The following is a 23044-nucleotide window of genomic DNA, read 5'->3' as shown; positions in this document are numbered from 1 at the left end:
GAGAGGGGGCAAAGACAGCAGTTTGTAAATTAGTCTTACTTTGGTCTCTACATATTAGCTACAACAGCATCATTTTTTCCTTCATCCTCAACTCCCCTGTCAAAAGGAGAAGGAAAGTATTGGGACAAAGGTTATCTTTCAGCCTGAAGATTTTTCCATTGAATTCTATGATTTTGTATTAGTGTGGATAGAATTTTCAAGGCACACAAAAGGCTACTGCTGAAGCAGACTGGATTCATTTCTTTTCTATGTGGATGATGGTTGGAATGTTGAAGAAGCTGTTCATCATTTGGTTTTGAATTATTCCTAGGGTTTGTTTGTGCTTTAAGATATTCATCCTGCCTTCTAAAAGGCCCAGCTTTCTCAGTTTATATCAGTAACAGTGATTTTTACTCTTTCATTTTGAAACTGAAAGGCATAAAACACCATCCCTTGTCTACTTATAAAATGAGGTGGGGAGAGGTGGCATCTCTGATTCTGCATGCAGAACAGTCAACATAGTAGATACAGTTAGAGGCTGATTATCATAAGAGGCATGAGTTAGAACCAGTGATCAATTTTGTGAGAATCCCTAGCCTTTCTATTAATTTTGATTTATTGATTTTTATGAGCAGGAGCAGTGAGAAGCTCAGGCTTTGAGGAGGATCAGAGAGGCCAGTGCATGTCGAGGGTTATTGCCTTGTTTCGTGCTGTGATTTATACAGTGAAGGTACTGGCTGCATTCTTCTGCTTGGTGTTATTTTATTTCTACTCATCATTATAGTATTTCATGACTTAAAGACAAGGGCCCTCTGAGAATCTGTTCTGTTGTGTCTCTGACATTATTGCAAGCTGAAGGTCTGATTATTGGAAGTGCTGAGCCCTTGCAGCTCCAGTGGAATGAGTGAAAGCTGAAGGTGCTCTGAAAAGCACGCCTGAGGCATTTTGTTCTTCTGAAGGGATTGAGTTGTTCCTCATAAATATAGGTCCGTACTTTGACTAATTCCCCTTGGCTGCAAGTCCTTTGAAGTAAATGGAGTTTACTTGATTAGAATTAAACCTGTGCTCCAAATTTAACTCCCATCTTTGCCATGTAGCTAAAGAATTGATTAGATCTTAGTAAATCTGATGTTAAAATTAAGCTTCAGTTTTGCTTTCTAATTGGAATACTGCATGCTGGGAAAGATCAGAAACCTTTTTTTTTTTTTTTTCTTTTTGAGGGTTCAGGTGATTCTGCACACAATTCATGTTCCTACAGCAGAGGTAACTGAACACACTGAAAGGGGAGGTTTGTGGCTAGAAGAGGTACCAAGACCAGGTGTCTGCAGCTGGTGCAGAGTCAGCCAGCCTGAGCCATTCACATCCTCATGGACAGTCTTAATTCTAATTTGTCCAGTTCCAGTGAGAGAAAGTGGATGTCAGACAGTCATTCAGACCTGGGAAAATGTGATTTATCCCAGTGCTCAATAATTCTGTTGTTCTTGCAGAAGGAGGAGGAGGTTCCTCTTACGGGAGGAAGTTTGCCTAAGTAGTGGCTGTTTGATCCTGAAGTAAGGAAAGATGATGCTGTTTAAGCATATGAGTGACTGCTGGAAAAGTTCAAAGGAGCACTCACGGAGTGGGGAGAGGGGAAGCTGAGAGATTTGGGGACTAGGTATATGGAGAAAGTTTATTCAACTCTACTTTTTTATTTGCTTTTTTCAGAACATAGATATGTAACCTACTCAAGTGGCCCTGCAAGTCATGGCAGAGTTTAAGGATTCTGTCCAGTCCTTGGCTAAGGGCCCTTCTCTACTCAGGTTGCTCAGATGTGCCCAGAGGTCAGCATTGCTTCAGTCCTTAGTTTTTGAAAATTCATTTTTTGCTCAAGGAGAATCACTCCTGCTTTTCTATTTTGGGATCATCACTACAGTGCTCCTTCATTTTTTTACTTCCTTAAAGCCAGTATTTGATTAAAAATAAGGATGTTTGGGGATTTGTTTTTTATTTTGTTTGTGTGGTTTTTATTATGTTTGTCTCAGATAAGGGATAGGTTATAGAATATCCATTGCTTTTGATTCTGGTTATTTTCAAAGAACAAATTTAATCAGTTATATTCTCATCTCTATATCTGTCAACATTTTTCTCGTTACCTCTGTGCAATATGGTAGATCATCTGCTGTGTCAGCAGAGCTTCACGTTTCAGTGTGTACATTGATCTAATCCTGTTTTGTGAGTGATGGGCCCTGGTGTTTGGCTCTCAGCAGGCAAGATGGACCATGCTGCTGTAGCAGTGGGGAAGGCTCTTCTTTTGATGAGCTTCTTCTCTTTGTCTCTCTGTCCCAGAGTGAGCTACAAAACTTGGCACAAATGACAAACATTGAGAGAATATTCAGGCAAACAGGTAGTTGCTCCCTCTTCTTGCTGCCAGTCTCCTAAAGACAGGGGTCTATGTTGTGTTTTGTTGTCTTTAAGACTTTAGACCAAGGCTGGCTTTTCACAGTAGTGTTTTGACATCCGTTGCTCCAAGAACTTGGATTTCACTCAAATTCGCTACTTTCTAAATTTCATGGTTGATTGTATTTTACGTTTATTTTTTGAAGCTCCTGCCTGCACATGTTTTATTCCACCCCCCCTTGTTTTTCTGTTTTTAGCCAGTGAGACCTGCAACGATTTCCACCCCATGTTCTTCACCCATGACAGATCGTTTGAGGAGTTCTTCTGTATCTGCATTCAGCTTTTGAACAAGACATGGAAGGAAATGAGGGCAACTTCAGAGGACTTTAACAAGGCAAGAAAAAGGGGGGGGGGTGGGAATAACTGGGCAGAATGGTGAAACAACACCATATATTCTTCCCTAGAGGCACAGGGATTTCCTAATTCCCATTCTGCTGAAAGCCTAGAGATTTATCTCTTTGGATGCTTTGCACATCGGGATGCCAGCATTTAAAAAGTTATGGATAGAAGATGGGAGATGTAAGGAGGTTCACAGACCTTTTTCAGTCATGTTGCACTGCAGACTACGAGACTAAAATCCTGGCTTGAGGGGAAATTCTGCCTTTTTATGTTAGCAATATTATGCTGAAGTTCTGCAGCCTCCAAGGTTGTAAATAATGCAGAGAGAGTACTGCAGTGATAATTCTGTGCATCCCTTTCATTTCATGTGAGCACTAAAGTGATAAAATATTCAAGAGTGGACACAATCATGACAGAGTGCTGTGCAGTTTAGCCTGATAAAACAAAAAGAAAAAAAAAAAAAACAAAAAGAAAAAAAAACCAACAAAAAAACCCACAAAAAAAGACAACCACCAACCCAACCAATCAACAAAATTAAAAAATAAAAAACCACAAACAAACAAACAAACCACCAAAAACCCAAACCAAACAAACAAAAACCCCCTCAAAACCAGTGAAATAAAACTTCAACCAAAAATTCCTCAGTAAGAATTCTGGAAGCTTCAGCCAATCTTCTGATGCTCAGAAAAGCAATAAAGAACACGTTTGTCTCAGTGGTCCCTAGACATCCCATTTTTACCCAATTTGCCATGAGGCTGAACAGTATCTCTGGCATTTTCTAAGAATGGCAAACTCATGCTTTTATGGCCTGCTGTCATGCTTATCTTTATTGGGATCCTCTGACTGGATCTTGAGCCTCTTCCTGGGAGATGTTGGTTTTAGATCTGTTGGTTGGGAATGAAAAAGTGAGACTAAGACATGCTCTGTCAGCACGTGCCTTATGAATGCCCTGAAGTGACCAGACTCAAATGTTATGTTAGAACCAGTAGAAATGATCATGCCTGAGTTTTAATTGGAACTGTCTGTTATTGAAATGGTCCCAATGTTCATTTTCTACTTCACAGTGAAGGTGAATTTTTAGGTCACAGTGAGGAGTAACATTTGTTGAGTTCTTTCAGGCAAGTTAGTTGGCAGCACTAGCAGAGCCCTGGCTAAAGAGAGAAAGGAAGTCCAATATCCACGCTGTTGTAGCCAGATGACCTAGAGCTTTGTTCTTACATGGAATTTTTGACATGCTTCTCCTCCCTAATGATCCAAGAACACAGAAGGAGCAATAGCAAGATAATTCACTGGACCATATAGGGTTGCTAAAATCAAGAGCTTAAAAAGCAACTTTATAAAGACTAATTCATAATATGTGGTTGTTTTAAATAAATGTATCAACAGCTGCCTATTACTTACAGGCCTTCTATCTCAGTAGAATAAGGATTTGTCTACATAATTTCCCACAACTTGAGTTGAAAAATTATTAGCAATCCTAGGGAATTCAGATAAAGAATGGTTGCATTTCTGGGACCAGCCCAGGTCACCCTAAAAGGAAAACAAAGAAATTTACTTTGCAGTGTTAGGCATTGTTGTGGAGGTTCATAGGAGATCAGGGAGTTTTTTCTCTGATATGACTAGTTTGCTACTTTTGCTTTCTGTTGCTGACAGTCCTGCAATTTCATCTATCAGTTCTGTCAGGGTCAGTAACATTGGCACTGTGTCTTACTGCATGTGTCATTGAAGACGTGGGCAATTCTAAACTCTGTGGGGCAAATCTGAAACATTTGCCATTGGGTTTCCCAAGGTTTGTGTCTGGTGGTGGCACTGTGCTGCATGATCCTGAACCCAGGATCTCTGCCTGCAGAAATAATTCCTGATTTTGTAACTGTTTCTGTAAAGGGGAGGGAATGCTAAGCTCTTGAGTCTCTCATTTCTAACACTTCTCTAATTATGTTTTGCTTATCTAAATCCTTTCTTAGAGTCATAAGGAAATTTTTGTGCTCTTATCCACTTCAAATGACACGTGGTGGTGATGTGAATTACTCAGCTGATAAACATCTGAAGGGATCTGTGAGTGCAGCAAACTGTGCTCTTGTGTGCTTGTGCTTGTGAAGCACTGGAGGGCCTGTGGGGGCTGGCACGTTACATGGTGGTACCCAAGGTTTACCCATCTGCTTGGTGGGTGACAGCAGCCAGTGCAGCCCATGGCTTTGCCAAACTAAGCACCTCCATTTTCCATCCTTACCGGGCAAGAGGCTTTGGTGATCACAGCATGTTAGTGCTCTGTCTGCGTCTTCCCTGTGTGCTAAGGGTGCCCATTTCTGTGCAGTCACTTTTGAAGACTTGGCAGGCAAGGGCCACGTGGGGCTGGGGAGGATTCAGTCTGTCCTTTCAGAGGTGGGGAAGAGAACAGACCTCACAAGATGCAGTAATTTACTTGTGTGAAAAAAAATGATAAAATCTTCCATCTTCTCTTTGTGTTACTATTTTTCAGTTTCAATAACTTGATTGTCATGGTGGTGTATGAAACACCACTTTGTTAGTTTACTATCCCCCTGTCTGATGGGATCATTTGTTTTATTCCTTTCTCCGTCCCTTCCTTCCTTAAAACCTCCAAAACAAAATTGGATGGTCTCAGTATGTTGATTGGTAACTCTTGAGACATGGACATTCTGCTAAAAAATGTAGACTGCTTGCTTTGATGTTTAATCATAACTGAAGGAAAGGAGCTTTTTAGTTTAATTTCAAACTTTTGATTAATCACAGTAACTTGTACATTGAGGGTCTGTAGGAGGTCTGTGTGCACATACAGAGAATTATTTCCTCCTCTTTGAATTGGGGAATGACAGGCACTAAAAGAGGTGAGGTGATTGAATTTCCCCTCAGGTTTTGGTGCCTGCTCTCAAGGGTTCTTTAAGGCACATATTGAGACTTCCTTTTGATGACAAAATGGCATACCGTGCCATCGTGGTTGTTCAATTTATGGTGTGGAGATTCCACATAGGTTTGTTCATTTTTAAATTTTCAAAAATAATTAAACTGGCTCTTTGCTCACAGTTGGAAGAATTTTATGGTATTTTAGTGAGACATTTATGATCTCATGCTTTACACAATTCTTATTCATTAGACACACGTTTTGCCAACACTTGCATAAGAAAAAGTTCTTTGATGTCTATGGTGATAGTATGACACTGTCAGACCTAAAACCTTTTTTTCAGTCTCTCTATGCACTGGTAGACATCTGAATAGAATAATTCAGACAGGCAGCTAAGCTTATATTATGCCTTTGTAACATCTTAAGACATGAATAATTCATGTTTTTGAGTTTCCTAGAGAAATTAAGATGCAGTTGTATAGATAGACATGCAAGTGGCAACAATTCCATTTGAAACCTTTTTGTTTTTATTTGAGCCTACAGATGATCAAAGGCCACTTTACAAGTTTCTCCAAAGTCATTTGTGAGCAGGCAGCATGGTTTATGGCTTTGAAAATATAATCTCCAAGCTTTACATACTTCTACATGTTTTATTAAAGCAGAAGAAAGTGTTGTGTATTGATTTTTGGAGTCAGTGCTGACTGTAAGCAATCTGGCCTGAGCTATCTCACATCCAGCATCTAGAAACCTTCATCAGCAGCCTGCCCATTTAAATAGGTGCCCATCAGTGAGATTTCCATCTTACAGGGACCACCCTACACTCTGCCAGAGTAATCAGACTCTGCTGCCACACAGACTGACAAATACTTAAACTGCTTTGAGGTTTATGGTTTCTTTTTACCACAGTGGTAGGGGGAATTCAAAGTACCTGCTGGACAGTAAAATTCCTCCCATGGGGCCAAATGAAAGCATACTCTCAAAGGAAAAGTTTTTGGTGATCCCCACTAGATGTACTTTAGTAAATGCACCTGGATTGCCCTAATGTGGATTTACATTGTGATTGATATCCCTTCAGTGGTCTTCTTGTAAAGTACACATATTGTTTCTTGGGATACAAGGAGACAGCAAGCAGGACATTGCATAGGGCACAAGATTATCCTCTTAACTCTTTTTTCCAGAGATTTCAGGCAGCTGCTTTTCGTAGGTTTGAAGTTCACATGTTAATAGGAGGAAGGGCGAGCAAATGGATTATTTTAATTGCAGCCATAACTTGTCTTATTAAACCTGCAGAACAGAATAAGCAATTTGCTAATTCTGTACCTTGCGTTGTACCATCTTTAAAAAAGCAGATTAAGGTAAAAATAACTGCTTCCAGTCCCAGTGTGGAAGGAAAAAGACAATTTTTTTTGACTTGGCTAGCAGGGTGTTGAAGCTGCATTACAGAGAATGGGCACAATGTGGCTGATTTTATTAGTATTAGATGACCAAAAATGACTACTCGTAACAAGATGCAGATTATCATTCCAATGCGGCTAAAGTTAAATTGGAGGAACCAAAACTGAAAAAAAAATTGTAAGTACTGTGATATAAGGTGCTTGAAAACAAAATCCACTGCATTCACTAAAATTACAGGTTTGAGGAATAGGAAAGTGGGACAAGGTTGGGTAATGATGCTGCCAATGCATTTTTCTTGTTACTTAGAGATTTAGTTAATTTGCCCTCTGGACATGTGTTTGAGATCATCACAGTACAGAACATGAGCTTTTAAATGTTTTGTGCAAACGTATTTTTTAATAAGAATATGTAATAATATTGCATAACATAGAAGAAGAAGAAGAAAATATTTTGTAATAAGAAAAATATTCTCAGAAACCTCAAAAAACAATTTCAGCATTCAGCTAGTATCCATTTCTCAGTGGCAACCTGCTGAGGAGCTGCCCTTGTGGTATCTGGCTATTTCAGGGACACTTGAAGCTGCAGCACTGGATCCCCATGCAGCAGGGGGGTCTGCTCAGAAAGATGATAAAACATGCCACTGACAGGCATGCACATAACAAACTGCCTTTGTGAGGATCAGAGGAGTAGACATTGTTCACAGCGGCAACAGATGCAAACAATAAATGCCCTACGTGAGTCCTGTAATTAAATAGCAAAGCAAACACAGAGGCATTTGATAACCACAAAAGATGTTTATGGCTCATACTCAGGCTCTGCAAACATTTTTCCTTGCTCACTGACAAGATAACAGAAAAGGTAACCAGGCGTAACATAAAAATGAAAAATACCATTTCCTTCCTCAGTGGAGGTTTGGTAATGCCATGCCACAGGTTTCTCAGTTTCTCTGGTGTTGTCGTGGTTTTGGCAGCTGTAGGGATGAATAATTGGGGAAGGCTGGGTTCAAAATATGACTATGGCTCTTAAGAAGCAAAATTGTGTGAGCGGTGGTTTGTGTGAAAATGTGGTGGGCCAAACCCACTACCAGTTAATGTGACTTACCCACGAGGAAGCAAGGCCTAGGGTGTCATTTTGAAAGGGTCAGAGCAACAACATGGCAGAGTTGTCCCAGCTTTGCTGGGTTCACTGCAAACTGGGGAGACTCGAGGAGCAGACTGTGCATAGCTCCTGCCCAAAATGCCCCCCTGGTGGGGCATTTTAATGCCCCCCATTATGCCCTGTGGTCCATAATGCTAGTCCTTGCCATGGCAGCTCTGTTCCTGACCTGGAAGTGACAGGGCTTTGCCTCACTCCTGTGGGAGCAACAGGTCCCCAGCATGCTCAAGGGATCCCTTCTAGTGGCACCAACAACATTCTGCACTTTTCTGCTCCTTGCCAGCTTGGCCAAGTCTTGATAATTCGGACTTTTTACAGGAAGGAGGCAAAGGCACCCAGAGCTGAAGTGCCTGGGCAGTGAAGCAGCTGCAGGGTCAAAATCAGAACCAGGATGTGTGGCCGCTTGCTCCAGCCCCCTCCATCACCCTGCACAGAGGCAGGAGCAGCTCCAGCCCCAAAGGCGTGCTTTCCTCTCTCTGTGTCTCTGCCCCCACCCAGCTGCACAGGGAGGCCTGGAGAAGGATTGCAAATGGTAGCTTCAGAAAATTAAAGAAGCATTACCTCAAACAAGAGAAAAATAATTCAGACGAACTTGAAAGTAAAATCCTTTGGTCAGTCTTTAAACCTGTTTGTCACCTCCTATTCAATGCAATGAAAGAAGAAGGGGATGGTAAATAGCTCTTCACAGATGCTCTCCAAAGCATTATTGTTTTCTTATGGGTCTGAAGCAGATGAATTTAACTTCTTTTGGGAGAAGCTTTGGAAGGCTGTTCTGTTTGGATTTTACTGTTGGGAAATGCCAGGCTAGTGGAATGATTGCACCTCTCTGTTAGCTTTATTGCACCTTCCCTTGAGAATGCTTTGTTTGTATCACTCAGGGATATTGCAAATAAATTATTCTCACATAGAATGAATTCAGTATTCCCCAGGCTGGGGCAGATTAGCACAAATTAAATCCCACATTTTCACACCTGAGGCCAATAGCACTTTATTAACTTTTATTGGAAACAGATAATTGCTATAAATATATTGTATCATTATTTGTGAAATGTATGAATTTATAAAAAAAATTGTGGCAATTAACATTTTGCAAGTCTGCTGCATAGATTACAGAGGAAATGAGATTTTTTTAATTGAAGAAATTACTCCCTTCAAATATCATAGGAATCTTTTAGAAAGCATAATTTGGGTGCATAAAAATTGTCAAGTCTATTCCATTCAATAACCTCTTCCTTCAGAATGGACTTTTTTAAATAGTGCAATTGAATGTGATGCAGAGAGAGCCTGTTTAAGACCTTTCCCTAGCATTTGGTCAGTGTTCCCTCTATGCTTTTTGTGGCCTAGATATTCCAAATGTATGCCTTCATCAGCTGCTCACTTAGGAATGGCTCTGCTTAGTCTTCTCCATCTCTGTGCATTTATCTCCACCTGTCAGATCTCCAAATGTGTCCCATAGCACTCATCTGCTGCTCCTGGCTGCAGGAACCTGAGAAGGGGTGTTTAAGATGCTGAAGAGGCATCTTTCCATTTACTGAGGCATCAGTCTGTAAAAATCAGATTTAAGTATTCATACCCCAAAAAATCAGGGCTGTCAAGCTCAAAATAATTGAACAACAGTATCACATTTTTAAATCTAGATGGTTGCTTCCTTCTGAAAAATTTTCAGTCTGAACTAGCATTGTCAAGAATGCAAATACATTTTAAAAACTAATTTGTGAAAATTAAGTACTTAGACTGCATAATGAAGCAGTCTAACTTGCCCTTTTTCTGCACTTTGTAGCTTATGAACTATTTTTCTAGTTCAAAGACATTTTTCATTTAAAACAGTGACTTTACTATTTTTTGTCTTTGCCACAAGGCTTTGGAAGTCCTTAGTAGTAGGGTCATATCTAGTTACAGATGAACAGTCCTTCTCCAGTGACCACATATGCAATGATTTCATGGAGGGCATAGCCTTAAAAGGAAAATAATTTTCAAGCTTGATTTCTGCCCATTTATATGCCTGGATGGGTGCACCAACAAAGAGATGGACTCTTCAAGCCAAAAAATCAAGGGAAGGGAAGGACGTCTCAACAAAACATTTGTTATTTAAAACAAGAAAAGAGTATTTTAGTGTAATGCATTCCTTGACCAGCAGCTTGTCTTGTCCTTTCCCCGGTAATGAAAGACTGTGTTGGTTTCAGCAGTGGAATCTCTTATTTATGGAAAACCTAGCCATTGTTGGCAGAGGGAATTTTATCCCCCAGATTTCTAGTGAAGTCTGTGTGTTACTGTAGAATACATGCAGGTCTGTGTAACACCCTGGAAATTATAATTTTTAAAGCTGCTGGTACTTCATACTTTCAAAGCACTCTTCATTTTCATCTCAGTGGGTGCTGATCAAACCAATAAACTTTCTCAGCCTTCAATAAAATGACTGAGTGGAAAGCCCAATAACCGGAGGAGGAACACTGAGTGTAGGTTATCTGTGCTAACCGCTCTTTTTCTACTCCACAGAAACCTTTTGCACTGGAAAAAAAATGCCTCAGTTGCATGTAGAGTGTGTTAGTGGTGAAGGGAAATGATATAACCTAACTGGCACTGTCACCAAAACAGCATATTTTGTGATATTGCCCCTGTCATTCCTCTCTAAAAGTGTGGATAATAATCAGATCCCAGGAACCGCTCTTGTCTCTGTATTTTTATTTATTCTTTCTAGGATGTGTTTTTGTAGTACAGTTAAATCAGAGGTGCATGGCATATGGCTTTTTGCTGCATGAATTGCTGCTGATGTGAATGTCAGTGGGCATATAATACCAGATTTTCATTTTGTGAATCACAATGCATGGAATTCAGCCCGAGAGCTCCCCAGACTATAGACCTTATTATAGGCAAATAAAAAAGGGAAGGAAGGGGGGAGAGGTGATGTCTCGGATATTTTGTTTCAGTTGAAATGAGGTTATCGTGATGAATGATGCAGCTGACAATGAGATTTTTATAGCCTCTCTTGGAGTAGCAGAAGAGCTTGTATTATTGTTGGTTTGCTTTAAGTAATTGTAATCTAAATTGGTTGAAAAGAGCAGCAGAAATCTTTCATATGTGTCTTGTAAGCAAAGCCAGGGTGCTTATTTGTTTTTGTCTCCTCTGTCCTTATACAAATGTCCTTCATTGTTTGCATCCTCCATCTCGGGTATTGTCTTGATTGAATATGTCAGTCACCATTAAAGAGGCGTTTGCCAGTCGGGGGCTGCTGCTGCCTTTCTCTATTTTTAGCACATGAGGTAACTGGCCAGCAGCTGACAAGCTGATCCTGCTACCCATGCACCAGTGTAAATTAAGGTTGGCTGTGATAGAGGCAGATGGGAGGGAGGGAGGTCTGCTGGAAAGCAGCATGAGAGGGAAGGAGAGGATGGTGTGGGAGTGCAGATGGGCTCTCCTCTCCTCTCTTCGCCTCTCCTTTACCCACATCAGCTACCTCAATCCACATCCACACCATGCACACTGGGCCAACCAACACAGGTACCTGCCTCTGCTGGCTCTCTGTAAGTTACCTTTATTAGGTGGTCACAGGTTAAACTGGGCCTTGGTGTGCTAATGTGAGCTGTCCTCAGTTCCCAGACACTGCATGAGAGGGAAAAGGGAGGAGGTGAGGGGTTTAGCACGTCCTTTCTGAAGGCAGTGTTAGGTTTTGCCCCACAGAGTATTTGGCCTTGAGACCACAGCAGAGGCAGTTTTTATTTGGGGTAATAGTGGAGCTTGGACACATGGACTGGGGTTCTGCCACATTTCCACTGAGAGCTAAAAAGCTTACTGGGGGATGGAAGGTGTTGTGTGTGCCTCTGAAAGTGGTAAGGCTCTTTTTTCTTTGCCCTTTTCCCTCTTCACTGTGGATTTGAATAGCATGCAAAAAATCTTGTGGATTTATTGATGACTAAAACATAATTTATTGGGAGGTTCCATCCCAGTTCCTCAAGTTACCTTTATATGCTGGTCATGGTAAGCAGAGAAGCAAGACCTCCAATAATACATATGAAAGCTGAGGAATATTACCTTAAAAACTGAGCACAGGAATGGAGACAGATTAGATACCATGAAAGTATATCAACCCAAACAATGAGGAGAGGTGAAGGAACAAACATCAGAATCCTTGAAAAAGACATTTGTGTAGATGATTAAAGATCTTGCCGTGCCAGCTGAAGATATTTTTGCCATGGCCATGAAACTGAAATGCTCAAGAACCAATCTTTGCATCAAGAATGTCAAGTCTGCTTCTTAAAGACTTCTGTGAAAGTATCTGGGAAAAGAGCTTTCATGCATGCTTTGAATTTTGTGGCAATTTTTTTCTCTGAAGAGTTTTCTTCAGATTTCAAGCATCAGTTTTCTCTCTCAGGGAAACTGATCAGAACCTCAGCAGTTAAAAATTGCAGTTCTATCCATTTTACTTGACTAGTACGTGCTGCCTAGAACTTTTGTTGTACTTAACCAAGAGCCCAAAGGAAACCACAGATCTCATCATATCATTGTTACATTGTCAGCTTTTTCAGAAGCAATTGACCAGCCCTTCATAGTGAAAATAACATCTCCAAAGTCACCAAAGTGGAAAAATGAAACACCTTTGTTTTTGTAAAATCAGATGTTTGAGATAAAGAATGTAATTTCAAAGCTGTCAAGATTCTGAGATTCCTTCCAAAAACTCATTTTTATGTAAGCTAGGGTTCTGGAAATTGTTAAAGGGCTGTTACCTTCCCTGGGGATCTGGAAGTTGTTAAAGGGCTGCTTTCTTCCCGGTGATTTTCTTTTTTGATCTGATTGTCATAAAACTGATACTTCTTCATTTTAAGGCTTATATGTGATTTTTTTTTTTTTTGAAAGGAGTGAATATAGCAATCTTACTGAATTTCTCTCTCTGTTCCTTTAGCTTCTCTCCATATTCAGCACTCCAATGTTCAACAGATTTATTCCCCAGATTACTTTCCACCTGTCCTCTTTTCTTGGAACAATGACATGCCTCATAGTACTTCCACCTGCCTTAAGGAGGGTGTTAATGGCTTTTCTCACTTTCTGGCTGGGGACACTTGCTGACTACTTTGGGCAGCCACAGTTGTCAAGACACCAGAAAAGACTCTTTCAGGTCATAGAATATTGGAAGCCAGCTTTTGGAGCCAGGATGGGTGTTATTGGCAGCTATGCATTTTCAGCAGTGGTAGAAATCTGAAGGCCGCTGTTAAAACTGTAAAGTCAAAATTACACGTGCACATGCATTTCATCTTCCTGAAAATTGATCCACATGGACAAAAAAGTCTTACCTCAGAAGTAGTGGTATAAATACAATATTTTAATAATGATGGCAGAGAACAAGATACTCTTTTATCTAGCCTAATTCTGCACACGGTGGACTTAAAGTTTAATTTACTTTACAGTCTCCAGCAATTTGGGAGGTGGACTTCAGGTAAAAGATATTTTATGTGTGCAGCTTGAAAATGGAATCAGTTTTATACATGGCCTGAATGGCCCTTTGCTGTGTAAAATCTTTAAAGTACCAGGCAAAATCTTTAAACTGGTGGTTCTACTTTAGGAGAAAAGAAAGAAAATATCTCCATAAAACTTATTTACCTTTGCATGGGTTAAGGGTGTTTTATTGCCTTGATGCTTTTAAGCTCCAGAGAACAGGATGTTTCATAGCTGCTCAATTTGCTTTAGTTATTATAATTTGAAAGAGTTTGATGGTTCTAATTTCCTTCTCTACACTTCTTGATTTTAGTACTAGAGTAACACTTCAGTATCTTGTATTGATTTTTATGGTGGTCAGGGTTTTGATATTAATTTCTGCGGATATTTTCTTTGATACTAAAAGCTGAGGATGGGGTGACTGGCAAAGCAAATTGAGGCCTCTGAAAGGCTAATTTCATGTTTTACAAATATTGTTGTAGGTGCTTGCTTGTAGGATGGTCTCTGGGCTGATGAGTACCATGAATCACCAGTGCACCCTTGTGTGGTGTGGACTAACTGCACTCTGGGTTGCATTAGCTGAAGCACAGCCAGCATGGCAGAGGAAGGGATTATTTCCCCCAGCTTGGCCTTTATGAGGCAGCAAATGGAAGACTGTGTCCAGTTTTCTCCCCTAGAAACTGGGAGAAACTGATGAAATAGAGCTAGTCCAGCAAAAGTCTACCAAGATGATTAAGGAGGATGGAGCATGTGGTGTTCAAAGGGAATGTGAAGGAACCAGGTTTTTTCATCCTGGAAAAGGCTGGATCCAGGGTGGATCCAGTTGTACCTTCTGCCATTGTTAGAACAAGAAGGATGAGGAGAAGATGCACACCCTTCTCAGAAGTACACAGAGAAAGAAGAGAATAGAAGTAGCAATGAAGAAAACTGTTAGGATGTAAGGATGAAACACTACCAATACTGGTGCAGCTCTTGAACCAGTTGCACAGAGAGATTATAAAATCTTTATCCCTGGAGAAAAACAAAACTTGCCCAGAATTGCCCTGAGGAACCTGACTTACGTATGAAATTAGCTTTGCTGTGTCTGCAGAACTCAATGCCTAGAACTGTCTAGCTACCTGAATTATTTTGGAGTTTTATGGGTAAAATCTACTTTCTCATGCAGTAGGATATCTTATCCAAATAGGAAGAAGCGGTAATTCATGTCATTAATCATCATTGAAACAAATTCAGATGGAGCATCAGCCAAGCTCATACATTTTTCCTAATGTTAAATAAAGCATAAAAGATCATTGTGATGGATTCTGTGGCCCCTTTAAGAAGTCAGGCTTTTCCCATTAACTGTGGTGATCCCTTTAAAGCAGTTTTAACTTGTCTTAACTTTGACAGCTGAGCTGTTACTACTCAGAGGCATTCAAGCCCCTTCAGAAATGTGATGTTGAAAGCATTTCTTCAAAATTTTCTTGCCAACATTTACAAAAGTATATTTTACTAAATGGTTACCACTGGCTATACTACAGCACAGCTGACATGGTAACTTCTCTAACCACAGTAACTCATTTGAAGCCTAATTCTTAAAGCAGGAAATGCGTGTAGAAGTTGCAGAGCCATGTTTGGCTGCTAGTGGATTGGTTTTGGGGATGCTTGCTGTGTGTGGCTGGCTGTTCGGGTTTGGCGTTTTTTTATAAGTGCTTATCTTATAACAAAACCTTGCTTTTGCTAAAGCTCCATTCCTTACAGGTTCTAGCTTCAGGTGCAAGCTGTCATTTCACCATCCCAGGAAGTTTCAGGTATTTCTTTTAAGCACAGGTTTATGACTAAAAGGAGAACACAATTTGAATTGACGGAATATACAAAGGGTGAAAAAGGAGAGCAGAAAGGTGATGTTAAGTGATTTTTTGTAGGAAAACAAGGATGTATAAATTATGTCTTCCTGCATGTTGCCTGAAAAGTTAGTGATAGAGATGGGAACTTAGCCCACACCTCACTTGTCAGTCCTTTGGTGACAGGACAATTATATCTTGATTTCTTTTCTTGTATGATACACAATTCTGTTAGCAAGGAGAGGGGGTTTTTTTTCCCCTCTATGGTGGAAGCATCTTCCACATTAAAGCAAAATATTTACCCTTTGTTTACATCCTTTAAAGGTTAAAGTAATTAAGTGTTAGATGCAGTGTTTCCTGCACTTTTGGTGTCAATGGCTGAAATGAAAATGCTTGGCAATTTGAGACAGTAACAAGAAGGATGAGGATAAACTGAAGAGATGGCATTCACACTGTCTTTTTGTGCACAATCTCTCATGCACAGTTAGAAGCAGTAAAAAATTTGAGAGCATTATGAGAGAACCAGAGCTGCCAGAAATAGTTTTTTCCCTCTCTCTCAAAATGACCAGAAAGAACGCAGTCATAAATGACAAATTTAATAATCCACCATTATTTACCAGTATGTGCATACATGAGCACAGAGTTGGCAATGCTTGCTGGCTTTTGGGGGTGGGCTTCTGTGGCTGCCACAGGTGTTAGAGATGCTCTGTATTGGGAAGAAGGTAAGACAGGACCTTGAATGTAGAAACCTGTGTGTTCGTGGTGCCTGGCTCCAGCACAAAGCAGCAGTGCTCTTATTGCCAAGGACAGACTATGCCTTGGCCTTTTTGGAAAAAAGTTCCCCGCTGTCCAGATGTGAAAATTAGTTTCTGGCTAGCACAGAAATGTTGAGCACCACTTGAAAGGACAGCAGCTCAGGTGTGGAAGGCAGCCAGACCTCACTGCAGGCTGCGGCTCAGGTAGAAACGTTGTCTACAGAGGCAGTATTAAAAAAAGAGTTATAAAAAAGCTTCCAAAAGCATTGCATCCTACAAAGCAAAGCTATTTTGATTAAACTGATAATTTTAAAATAAAACTGCTGCAGAGAAACCAAGAAAAACAGCAAATCCCTTCTCTCTGTTTTTCCAGATAGTACAAAATGTTACTTAAAAAAAAAAGGATGTTAAAAATCTATTTATAAATCAAAAGAAGAAAAGCAGGCAAAAAATTGTACAAGCAGCATTAAGCTGCAAAAATTTTCCTTGGACACATTGCAGTACCTTTTCAAAGCAGCATATGGGGTTTATTCTGGTGACTCTAATTTTAACATGAATGGGAGTCACGTGGAATACTCCTGGCATACGGCTTTGAAAATATATCCCTGCATGATTAAGGAAGACTGAAATATTTTTAAACGTCTATTTTTATTTTTTTTAAACCAATTCTGAAATGTTTTTAAAGGAAAGCATTAATGGGATGAAAGTGGTCCAACCCTGAACAAAGCAGTAATGTAACAGGTAGAAATACTACTGGCTTAGAACTGTGGATATGTTTGTGTTTCAGAGGCTGGGTAATGAAGAGCAAGGAAAACTTGGAGTTTGTGCCCACTGTTGCAACTGCCCCTGCATTGCTTGACCTTTATGAATTTGTATCTTGACTTGGAAGATGAAATAATCATTCCACCTTCCACGTGCAAAGAGCAGAGGGTTCAGCGAAGGCAGTACAAGGTGGGACTTGTCTCTGCAATGGCAATTGCCATGCAGCAGTATTGACAGCATCTTTAGCTTAGGCATGATCGAGTCTGAAGAAATATGTACTCTGAAGATCAATTAGAGAGAGGCTCATTAGCGGGAAGGAAGTTCTGAGCAGATGCAACAGCCCTGACAAAGTGAGCCAGAACGCTGATCGAGCTGGGCCTGGTGTGTGGGCTGAATGTGAAGCAGGGTTGCTGCAGGGAGGTTCAGAGAGTCCTTTCTGACAGCCGGTCCTTCCCACCCATCTTCAGAGAAAGCAGTCTTAACAGCTTCTTGAAATGTTTTGAAAAGGATAAGACAGAAAATGTCCATAAAACCATATTGATGAATACAGACATGAGCATAGTGAGGAGTGTGGACAGTCATCTGGTGTCCTTCTAAAGATGCCGAGAAAGAGGGAGAAGTTACTTTTTCTTTTCTAATACTTTCTTTTTTTCTCACTTTTTTTAAACAGAGGATGAAAGGTTAATTTTTATAGCTTTAGTTTTATGGGGGTTTCAGTGCTTGAAGATCTCCTCTGATTGTTTGCAATACCTTATTGCCTGTCTAATATTTATCTATCTTGACATCAGAGACATGTGAAAAAGGAAGTTGCCTGCCTTTTATTCTTTTCACGAAATCTTCACCACTGATATCACCATGCTGAGCTCACCTGTCCTTTTTCTCTATTGACTCTGAGTGGAGTTTCTCTGGTCATTCCAGCAGAGTTGCCACTTTCCAGACTTAAACATGAGATGAAACAGGCAGCATAAAGAAAGAGTATTTATGCCAGCTTTATTTAAGCAAGAGACTTCATTTAAGCAAGGCTATTTATATAGCAAGGTTATTTATACTGCATTTGGCTGTGAATGGGCGTGTGTGGGCACGCTTCTGTTGTGCATGCGACACGTGTTTGGGGTATGTATATTTGGCTGCACATTTCCATGTACAGGGATTGAAAAAGTGGCTGTTAGTGTCTCTGAGAAGGGGATGTTTGCAAAGCCCAGCTCAGGGAGACATTGAAATCCTCAGGAACAGATGCCTGCTGCCAGAGGCTGACACAGAATAGAAGCATCAGTAGCTCATTTTGTGTGCTCTGAATTACCTTATGAGGTGTGGATGGAGGATATTGCCCTTTCCAGCTGAAGCTAAGTGCACACTTGCAATAGCTCCATGGTAAACAGCCCTCACTGTTCATTCAGCTTATGTGAGCATTCATTTGACTTTCATCCCTGCATGAGGTGGAAGCAGAGGTGGAACACATTCTTCTCAGGAAAATTTGTTGTGTGCTTGCTGGACCTGGAAACTGGACTCGTGTTTTCTGTTCTTCACATTAGCTGTAGTCTTGGCAATCCCTTTCTGCACCACCAGAGCCTTCTGACACTTACCCTTCCATGCAAGCCTGGAATGCAAAAGCAGTGCTAAGGGGATGTAGAAAACATGGATTGGCTCTCATCAGCAGCTATTAAAATAATAGTCTGAAGATCCTTCAGCAGCAGCTGGGAAGGTGAACCAAGGCAAAGATAGCTCTGTAATTGAGTTGTTTTCAGTATACTCTTTGTAAACATCATCAACTAGCATTGTCAGTCTGGCCTTAAAGGTGCACAGTCACAGCAATGCAGTTCCCTCTTAAAGCTGCTGGGTGTCTGATTGTTACTCTTAAATAACACACAGCAGAAGCTTTTAAAATTAAAACACACACATAGAAAATTCTTTTCAATAAAAATCTCATTTCTTTTTCCAGTATGCCTAGACAAGTAAATACTGGGTTTTTAGAAATCCAGAGATGTTTGCTAGCATCATCCATTGTGACAGTCTTAAGGGTCTGTTGGATAAAACCCAAAGCCCCTGCTTCAGGTCTCACACTACTAATCTCTTCTCCATTAGCAAAGGAGAGCATGAGTTTTGTGTGAACAGATTTAATCTTCCTGTGCAGCAGATGTGCTGACACATGGGTTTCTCTAGTCAATGGGGTAAATAATCTTCTGTTTAAGTAATTCCTAAGTACCTATTTGTGTAATTAACATATTAAAAAACTCATGCCTCATTATTTAAACAGTGAGCCATGACAGCATCAGACTGAGTTCAGATAACAGAGACAGATGACTTTTTCCTTTATTTTGTCCATCTTCTTGCGCTTTGCTTTTGTTAAAATCAGAAAAGCTGAAGAAATCATTCTGTTGCCATTTCATATGATTGAGTAGAGATCTAACTACTATCTTCCAGAAGAAGAAAACCACAGTGCACTAATGAATAAGACGCAGGAGGAGCATGCATGCCTGTAAGAGAGGCAAGACCGAGCACCTTTGTTTCAACAGTATTGGTACGATGTACATTCCACAGTGCCCATCCTACTGAGAACTCAGCATTAAATGGAAGCCTTAGACTGTTTGAATTGAAGATAAATCTGGCTGCTGTTGCTTGTTTGGCAGCCTGTGCAAAGCACAAGCTGGAGAAATGGCTGAAGGTGGAAGGTAAAATGCTGCAGTGATGTGAAATTGTTCTGTCCAGGCCATGTGTACTCCAGAGAGAGTGATTGAATGAGAGAACTGAGATTACAATGACATGACTGAAAATGCTCTTGATATGTTCCAAAGGGTTTTGATACAAAATTTTGATATGCATTTGAACAATGTGGGCAAAGGAGGGAGCAGGGAAAAGCCTAACCCTGATAGTGGATGAAGAATATGTGATATATTTGGCAGATAGTGCTTATATGGTCTGAATGTACTGGAAATTTTAAAACTCACAAGGTGATTTCTGAGCCTCTTGCAGTTTTGTATTTAAGAGTGCTATGTGAGGAATCCTGAAGCCAATGATGTGTACTGCGAAACCTTCTGCTGTCTACTGTCTGGATTTATTATAATTGATTTGAAATTCTTCAGTGCCCTCTCATGCTATATGACTGCAATGTGTGTTGGAAATGGCAAGACTTAAAGGTTGCAGACAGCTGCGGGGGCTTGTGTATTTCAAGAGCTTTTTTAATATGATAGCTATCCAAAGACAAACTATGATTGTATACGACACTGCCGCCAAACCTAAACATCACTTGAGGTTGTTTGTCTGCTGTACCCACTGTCAAGGTTAGAAATAATTTTCTTTTTTTTTCTTTGTGCATGTATCAAAAACTATGCAACTCCAAATTTGTTCACTGTGACAGAATAGTCTTCCTCTAAGCAACCCAATTTCTCTTTGTTCCTTTTTCAGACTAGGTTTTATTATATGCAGTTGTGGTGCTTTTCTTCTTTTTGTTTAGTTGGTTCTTTGCGTTTTGTTTTTCTAAGATGTGGATATTTCGGATCTGTATCAAAGCCAAGGCATTTCAGATCTTCTTGGAGTTAACACTGGAGGTGAAAATGGAGCCTACAGTCATGTTGTCTAGACTAGGAAGTCTCCTTTCACTACTCAGACTACGTGTAATCATTTAGCAATAGGAAAACTGAGAAATATTCATGTCAGTTCCTGTAGCCAATTTCAGGATTGTTTGTAGGCTGTCTTTGGCTTAGCTGAAGAGCTTCAGTTGTCAGGGAAGATAAAGAAGAATTGCAAATTCAACACCCCTAGATAGTCATCATCCAGACTACTGTTGTGTATGTCCAGGACTGTTGTATGCAATTCTATAAAGCTCTGATTTAATTTGTATAAGACAAGTGGAGATTTTATTTAATGCACATCTTTGAAGTCTTTTAAGATATGAATGCATCCTAGAATGCAGGCAACCTATCTGGTGGTGCAGGAGGAGACTTGGATGCTCTCTGTGGTCAAAGCAGAGGGGAAGGTAATGAACACTGAGCACACTCATTGGTGCTTGAATGGTGGAAATGCTTTGCAGAATAAAAGGTTCTGTGGTTCTGTAATTCACAGACACCTTCTGGGAGCTATGGTGGCAGATCACCTCTGAAGGTCATGTCTAATCTGATTTACAAAGCTGTGTTACTGACTGTTTTCAGCAGCTTATATATCACTTGTGTGTTCCTGGTCAGATAAGCTTTGTGGTTTGCAGTCAAGCTGTCTTAAATGGCAGACAAGATAGATGTCTCTTTATGCTCTGGCCCAGCATTTTCATTTTAATTTGTGTTTATATGTTACTATGCAAAAACATCTTTCTGACACAGTAGTAGTAGGTAGAAAAACCAAACCAAACCCTCAAAGCTGTTCATTTGAATAAAAGTGTAGGGGCCTCCTGATAAAAGAGTTATGAGGCTTTCTGATAGTAAGATTTGGGAAAAACCAAACTAAATGTGAAAAATGTCCTTGGAAGTCTCTGAAATAGGTATTTGTATTATCTACAGATAGGTCCTAATTGACTCTTCAAGAGTACAGATGTGGAAGGGAAATGTGTAGGTCTTCCTGGAATAAATCAATAGGACTAGCTGTTCTTGGTGCAAATCAGCTGCTTCTACGAATGGACTTTTGAAAGGACTTGAGAGTTTACTCAGAATTAACAGGTAATTTATGGCACTGGAAGCCAACCATCAAGCCTATGACTGGGGAAGTCTTAGCAGGTTAACCATCTTCCCCTTTAGGTATCTAGGCTAAAAAAAGAAAAACCCACGATCTGGAAGGATGAGTAAGCATTATATCATCACTGATTGTTCCTCAGCTCCCACACACAAACAGGTCTTAGCCCATGACAGAATACTGGCAGGAGCTGCTGTCGGATTGACAAGTAGCAGCTTTGGTGTGAAGCCTTCCTGGAAATCTTTTTTCCTTTTAGTTGAACAGCATCATTTTATCCTGCTATCTTAGAAGATTTTTTCACAAATCTTATTTATTATGCTGCTTTGAAATGCCTGGATTTTTCTAGCCTTGAATTTTTGATCTCCCTTAAAAGCTTTCTTTGGTATCTGTGTCCTGTCCTGCTTTAGATTGCAATGAAATTCTTTGTGTGTTTATTCTCACAACACAACCTTGTGAGGAAAAGAAATGCAATTTGCAGAGGAGATTGCTAAGGAAATAAAGAGACAAAGGTGAGATTTCATAACCTTAAATCTAGTGGCTTGCTGTCATCAGAAGTAGAGATCTCTGTCACTTCTGCTCCTTTCCCGTGAAAGAAAAGACCTTAAAAATGGGTCTTCTGAGTTCTTGACTGGTTGCCCTAATCTGGGACACAGTCTTCTCCCTGTCAGCATGTGAAATGCAGATGGGAGTTTTGGAAACTGGGCCAAGGGAAAATTTCTCCAGATACATTAAAGTTGCACTGCTAATCATTATTTTTGATTGCAGTGGGGCTTTGTTAAACAAAGAACAGCCTATTGAAGAGTTTTGAACTCTATATATCACATAATGGGAAGGAACAATTTATTTCATTAGGAACCTCTTCAATTTAATATTGGCTTTAAAAATACTATTGCAGAGACCTCCTAGGAATGTGCTATTTGATTTTCATTGTCCAGTAGAATTTAAACTTGCTGGTTTGCATGACTATTTTAAGCTCTACATATTGACAATGCTTCCAGTCCATGACATGACAATAACAGCTAGCAAAAATAACCTTGAAACTGCTGAAGTGTTTCACCCTCCACAGACAAATGGCAGAGCATGCTCCACACTCCCAGACCACCCTCTCCTCTGTGAGATTTGGGTGGGAGAGGGATGGGACGGAATGGGACAGACTGCTTTTTTCTGCAGCAAATTCTGTCAGCGAATCTGGGCTTTTTAATTAGCCCTCATTCCCTTAAAATGCACACTGAATATCTTTCCACTTATTCATAAGTTGAATATTTCAGAACTGAAAAAATGACCGCAAAAGCTGGCAAGCTCAGGGTAATCCTTATGGTGATGGTGCTGCTCCAAAGGCAAATGAAAAGTCAGAAGTACAGCATTGCCAGAAGTGAACCTTTATGGCATCCTCAGCCGTTACAAATACAGTTCTCTCAGAAGCCCTTTTCTATGTCAAGAATTGTAACTGAGTCACA

General features: G+C 40.2%; 1 protein-coding gene across 4 annotated transcripts in view; it reads left to right on the top strand.

Moving 5' to 3' along the window:
• Window positions 1-23044, top strand: part of ELMO1 (engulfment and cell motility 1) — a 303547-nt gene that overhangs the window by 197135 nt on the left and 83368 nt on the right. For all 4 annotated transcript variants that reach the window (XM_064704898.1, XM_064704900.1, XM_064704899.1 and 1 more), the window contains one exon: window positions 2613-2749. In XM_064704898.1, the coding sequence (XP_064560968.1) occupies window positions 2613-2749 (137 nt within the window). The remainder of the gene's footprint in view (window positions 1-2612; window positions 2750-23044) is intronic.

This window comes from Zonotrichia leucophrys, chromosome 2 (genome assembly GCF_028769735.1).
Source record: "Zonotrichia leucophrys gambelii isolate GWCS_2022_RI chromosome 2, RI_Zleu_2.0, whole genome shotgun sequence".
NCBI classification, from domain to species: Eukaryota; Metazoa; Chordata; class Aves; order Passeriformes; family Passerellidae; genus Zonotrichia; species Zonotrichia leucophrys.
The sequence above is the reverse complement of the archived record's forward strand: the minus strand, read 5'-3'. Positions and strand labels throughout refer to the sequence as shown.